Consider the following 6,880-nt stretch of genomic DNA (forward strand, 5'->3'; position numbering starts at 1 on the left):
TTTTTTATTTCTGTGCAGAAATATGATAAAAATGCAGCTTTTGAAACTGCCCTTCACGTTATCAAATACAATGTTTTTTCATGTTCGTTCTTGTAAGCCGCCGTCTGCTGCCCTTTCGAAAATATCAAGTTAAAAACAGTGCAAATTTAGCGATCGATGTGTTGATTTTTTAAATGTTTATGCTTTTATGTTTAAAATGTGTATGAAAATACATTATGTAAAGGGAATTTTTTATTTTTGTACATAAATATGATACAAATTAAGGCAGCCTTTGTAACTACGCTCCACGTTGTCAGGGGATGTTTTTTCACGTTCGTTCTTGTCCGCCACTGTTCCGAAATTAATTATGCATCTTTTCCATAAATCATTTGAAAAGTCATACATTACTTCACTGTATCCAATAATATTGTATGTATTCTCATATTACTGTATTATAAAATACTACGGCAAATCTAAGAAAGTATTCCGCGGAGCGGCCATTGTTGTGGTTTGAAATCAGCTGATGGCGAATAAGAGTTTGTTTCGCCATATTTAACACAATTCTGAGGGAATTCTCTTTCCTCTAGTTAGCATAAACGAATATCTAGATACTTGCCTTATATGAAACAAGGTTATTTTTCCTTATACAACGTGTTTTTAGGTGAAAATATGAATTGAATATGTCTCGTTGTGAATGCGACTACTACTATTTTTCGTTAACAGATTACGTTGGCGGCATGTTTATTGCATAAAAAAATCACATGATTCCGTTCGTAGTTCTCCTTTATATCATCGTAATACGAACCTTACGTTATTTATGTTATATCGGCGTGAGACCAACAGTAAAATGTGTTCTTTCAAGCACAGTAGTTTTGATTAAAATGCTTTTATCTCAATTTTATCTACGGTTGTGTGTGATGGCATACGTTTACTGGATTTATCCTTATTGTCGATGTATGATAATAGTCATTAGCAGCTTGAACAGTTTTCCCAGCTTCAGTTATAACTAGGTTTAAATTTAACAGTATATTTCCCGATTGATCTTTGATCTATAGCAAATAAAGTTATTACATGAAGATATCTCAGTTCTATTCAACATAACGCCATTTATAACTACTACGGTAAAAGTGTACTGTAGTACGATGATTGAAATACAAGCCAAACGGATGTTATCCAATTCGGTTGTACTTAGAAAAAAAAAAAAAAAGTTTCTCATTCTGTTGTTCATGGCTGTCACACGTTCACGCAACGAGTATAACGTTAAAACCATACTTTCTCTTTTGCTGTTATTCAACTTATGTACCTAGAAGATTGGATAAAGTTGGGCTATTGTAAAAAGGTCTCTCATAAAATCAGACTATCGTAAGACGAATTATCTTAACTTAAACACTACAGCTACCTGTACACTGTATAAACCTTATTATATCTTGACATACTCTAGACACCCAAAGGATTAAAGCTAGGCTTTTTTCATTTTACAGTATTTATAATACTATATTGTACTGTACAGTACTACTGTACAGTAAATTTTATACTATGTACTATACTGCATAAACATTATTTTACTTATTGCGCCATTGTGGGATTACAGCGTCTTTGACTGGTCTAGAGTTTCGAAAGAAGGTGTACAGCGGCTGTAAGCTTTAAAATCACTTAGTGTTGAAAATCACTTAGCGTCGGCGGCCAGGAACGGAACCCCTGCCGCTAACAGAGGGCCGCCTGTACTGTACAGTACATTATAGCATTATAAATACTGTAAAGTGAAAAAAGCCTAGCTTTAATCCTTTGGGTCTCTACAGTATGTAAAGATATACGTAATAAGGTTTGTACAATGTACAGGTAGCTGTAGTGTTCAAGTTACGACAATTCGTCTTACGGTAGTCCGATTTTATGAGACCAAATTACAGTAGCCTAACTTTATCCCATCTTCTAGTTACATAAGTTCAATAACAGCAAAAGAGAATGATGAAAGTATGGTTTTAACTTTATACTCGTTGCGTGAACGTGTATAGCCATGAACAACCGAATGAGAAACTTTTTTTTTCTAAGGATCACATCCGTTTGGATTATATTTCAATCATCGTACTACAGTACACTATTACCGTAGTTGTTAAAAATGGCGTTATGTAGAATAGAACCGAGATATCTTAATGTAATAACTTATTCGCTATAGATCAATGATCAATCATGAAATCTATTGTTAAATTTAAACCTAGTTATAACTGAAGCTGAGAAAACTGTTCAAGCTGCTAATGGCTATTATTGTACATCGGCAACAAGGATAAAACTCCAGTAAACGTATGCCATCAAACACAACCTTAGATATAATTGAGATAAAATCATTTTAATCAAAACTACTGTGCTTGAAAGAACACATTTTACTGTTGGTTTCACGTCGATATAACATAAATGACGTAAAATTCGCATTACGATGATATAAAGGAGAATTGCAAACGGAATCACGTAATTTTTTTATGCAATAAACATGCCGCTAACGTAATCTGTTAACGAAAAAAAAAGTAGTTCACATTTACAACGAGACATATTCAATTCATATTTCCACCTAAAAACACATTGTATAAGGAAAAATAACCTTGTCTCATATAAGTCAAATATCTAGATATTAGTTTATGCTAACTAGAAGGAAGAGAATTCGCTCAGAATTGCATTAATTATGGCGAAACAAATTCATATTCGTCATCAGCTGATTTCAAACCACAACATTAGCCGCTCTGCGGAATACTGGCTTAGATTTGCCGTAGTATTTTATAATACAGTAATATGAGAATACATACAATATCATTGGATACAGTAATGTATAATTTTTTTAAGGATTTATGGAAAAAGATGCATAATTAATAAAATCACACCATGCATTTTTCAGAACAGTGGCAGACAAGAAGGAACATGAAGAAACATCCCATGACAAAGTGGAGCGTAGTTACAAAGGCTACCTTAATTTGTATCATATTTATGTACAAAAATAAAAATACCCTATCTGTAATATATTTTCATACACATTTTAAACATGAAAGTATAAGCATTTAAAAAATCGACACATTGATCGCTAAATTTGCACTCTTTTTAACTCGATAGTTTCAGAAGAGCGGCAGCTCACAAGAAAGAACATGAAAAAACATCGTACAGTAGACCCTTGACTCACGAACACAATCCGTTCCTAGACCTTGGTCGTGTTCCAAATTGTTCGTGACTCGGAGCTAATTTCCCCATAAGGTTTAATGGGAATAATATTAATTGGTTCTCGACCCCTACGACCAATATATATATGTATATTTTTGCCTTATTTTACACAGATAATGTAAAAGTCAGTGTAAAAAACCTTAATATATCTAATAATATAATTTAAAATGGTAAAACTAACACTATAAAAACGTTTGTAAAGTGAACACTTACTATTGATGGCGAGACTTCTGGCTTGACGGACAGAGAGAGGAAGGTGTGGGTGGGTGGGGAGGAGGTTATTTGTGCGGAAGGAGACCCTCCCCCATCCAGGTCGGGGAGATCTCGTTCCGGAGATTCAACTCTTCTAGGTTTTTTTTTGGTGAACGTTTAATCACAAACTATCCCAATGGTCTGTTGCCTTTCCTTTCCTTGCTAACTTTTCTGAAATGGATCATTAAATTTTCATTGAGGCATATCACGATCCTGTTCGTAACAATTTTGTCGGATGATACAATTCAAGGAAGCAAAACTGGATATCATTCCACTTTCCAATGGCGGCTTTTTATCACATCAACTGCTGACATCTGTAACTTCCTCCCCAGCATCCTCTTCGTCAGTTGATTTCTTTCTTTTATTTCAATGGTTATCTTCCTCTGCACCCTCTTCTCACCATCACTCTTCACTTTCTTACTTTCACCACCACTCTTTCCACTTTCTTAGGGCCCATTATGAAGAAAAATCACAAGTTTTTAGCGCAAAAAATGCTAAGCGAATGACGAACGTCTTGTACACAATGAGATGAGACAAAAGAGCGATTCGTGGGTGACGCCCGTGCCGTGGGGCGGCTGGAGGGTGGCTGTTCCCATGGGGGGGGGCAAAAAAAAACTCAAACGCTCTCAGTGTGCTGGGCGATTTCGCGCATTTTTTCAAAATGTTTGTGTCTAAAAATTAGTTTGTGAAACAAAGGTGAATTGTTATTTTCCAGAAATTTCAGCATTTTCAAATGTTCATGTCTCAAAATTAGTTCATGACCCAAACAGAATTTTTTATTTTCCGCAGTTTTTTTTTGTCGTATCTCAAAGTTAGTCGTAGGTCCAAGGTGAAATTTTACCTAAATTTTAATTTTTGGTCGGGGATCGAGTTGTACGTGGGTCAATGCGTTCGTGAGTCAAGGGTCTACTGTATTTAATAACATGAAAAAACATCGTATTTAATAACGTGTGAAGAACAGTTTCAAAAGCTGCCTTCGTGTCATATTTCTGCACAGAAATAAAAATACCCTATACGTAATACATTTTCGTACACATTTTAAACATAAAAGCGTGAACATTTATAAATCAACACATACATAGCTAATTTGCACTTATGTAACTCGATTTTATTTTTGTTTTTGGCATCGAACAGCGTCAGAGGCATATATTTTTTTACCATATACCTATGAATAACCCTCCAAAATTTGTTTAAAATTTTTTATATATTTGCATAACCTTTATGGTCTGAACGGCATTTCTACAAATGTATGAACTCGTTAGACAACAGCGCTAGCAGCGGTTAACTGAAAATGGTGCCGTAAAAATACCTTATTTTTTTAATGAATATTTATGACGACAGCCGTAAAACCGATTCGCCGCTGAGCAATTGCACCGTTAACTGCGGGCCGCCTGTATCAGCTAATCAGTAAGTTAATGGAATGAAATATGAAATTCAGGCCAAGGCCAAGCACTAAACCCTTTAAGAATATTCAGCACAGAAGGTAAAATAGCAAGTGAAAAAAGTTTTAAAGGTGCAACATAGAGCAAAACATGGCAGTTACACCATGAAATAATTGTTGGGAGAGGGTGGAAAGTAAGACGGAGGAAAGAGAATATGAACGGAGGTACAGTAAAGGGAATGAGGGTTGCTGCTAGGGGCAAAAGGGGCACTGTAAAGAAAGAGTTGCTGCTAGGGGCAGAGGGGGTCCTATACAGAATTGGCCTACCTCCCTTTGGGGATCATTAAGTTAATAACCTTGTTAAGTTTGCAAAACTCACATGCATAATTAGTTTACAATTACAAATATGTAAATGCTCTAAACTACTCTACTTTACTTTCTATAATAATTTGATCTATCAGTGTTTTATCCTTTTACCTATGGTTTGTACCTATGTTTTGAAGAGAAAGAAAATGGCAGTGGCCTTTTCTTAAAATCATTCTCTTCCAACTAGAACTGTAAAATTGTGTACAGTACTTATGGTGTAATGCAACCAGGCAACCAATCACCTATAGCCACTTCAGTACTTCCTGATGCTAATAAAATGTCTCTGACTCTGCTTCAGGTAATTTTACTTGAATACAGAAAATAAACACAGCCAAACTTCCTTAACATACAAACGAACAATAATAAATGCAATCACCTGGTAATTTTTCAATATGCATAGCCATAGGACGGCCATCAAGGGTTATACCGTTGTAACGTTGCATTCCTCTCACTGCATCACCATACTGTTCGAAGATTATATGTGCTGATCCTAGAGACTTTCCATTACGGTCGAAGTGAATGGCAGCTTCTTTGATTTCACCAAATTCACTAAATAAGGTCTGAAAGATTTCCAAAACTACAATAAAATTTTGCCAAACAGTACATAAAAAGTAACGGCTTTATTAATGAACAAAAAGCATATCACTGTAGGCTGACATTTACTTTCATAATTAGAAGATATTCAATATGCCTCATTTGTGAAAATTTCAAACCAAAGAATTTAAATAATTTATCAATATAAAAATTAAATCACTGCAATACTTACAGACATATCAGCTTCTGTAACTCCTGGATCTAGGTTACTTATAGTTAATTTGCCAGAGCTTTTTGTAAGATACATAGGTGGTCTCATCCCCATAAGAGGTGGCTTTGGTCCCATAAGTGGTGGTCTCTGGTTCCCTCCATAGCCCTGCTAAAGGAAAAACTTGAGTCATAATGGTCTCTCTCTCTCAAAAAACAAAAATCACTAATCACCTAAAAGCCAAATTCTAAATGTACAACAAACAAATTACCCAACTGGAAGCTGTCAATGAACATTGTTTACATATTACTACACAGTAGCAGGTAGAGGAGTTGTGGGGTATCACCTCCTCCTCTATCTGCAGAACCTCAACTTTTCCTATGGTATCAGGAACTATACTGGATTTGTTTATGAAGGAACTAAGATGCAAAATTTCAAGTCTGTATATAATACAAGGAAAATGCACTCTGCTTTAAAATAATGAAGGGATAGACTTAATGTTCCTCTTCATGAAAAGGAGGCAAAGGAGACTGCTGTCAGGAAGAGCAAGGACAATAGTACAAGTAATAATTGGTCTCAAAAGCCCAGGAGCTGAAGTTCTCCTAATCCATCTGACAGAATGAAAGTAAAATATTATCTCATTAAGCTTGAAAAAGTCCATAAAAAAACACACAAGAATAGACACTGACATAACAGTGGCCTAGTCATAACAAACTTGGACCATTGGGAGGAACCTTTTAGTGAAGGGCCTTTCCTAGAGGTATAAAGGTATAAAGATTGGGCAGGTGCAGTACCTTTACAAAATCACCAGAAAACAATGGTATTACCTGCACCATAAAAACATTAAAAAACACCATGACCCAACCAAACTAAAGAATGGAGGGTATCCAGTACGAAGAGTCCTTGGCTTTCCCTAAAACCCAATACCAAGTTACGAGGCGGAATCCATTCTGATGGCG

At 35.5% G+C, this 6,880-nt stretch overlaps 1 protein-coding gene across 1 annotated transcript in view; it reads right to left on the reverse strand.

Annotated features, from left to right (window-relative positions):
• LOC135201468 (uncharacterized) overlaps positions 1–6,092 on the reverse strand; it is a gene marked incomplete at its 5' end in the record, with an annotated part of 28,121 nt that extends 22,029 nt beyond the window's left edge. The window contains 2 exon segments of the mRNA XM_064230438.1: positions 5,556–5,739; positions 5,946–6,092. Coding sequence (XP_064086508.1) covers positions 5,556–5,739; positions 5,946–6,092 — 331 coding nt within the window.
• Positions 6,093–6,880: the final 788 nt, after the last annotated feature.

Source organism: Macrobrachium nipponense, chromosome 28 (genome assembly GCF_015104395.2).
Source record: "Macrobrachium nipponense isolate FS-2020 chromosome 28, ASM1510439v2, whole genome shotgun sequence".
Classification (NCBI taxonomy): Eukaryota; Metazoa; Arthropoda; class Malacostraca; order Decapoda; family Palaemonidae; genus Macrobrachium; species Macrobrachium nipponense.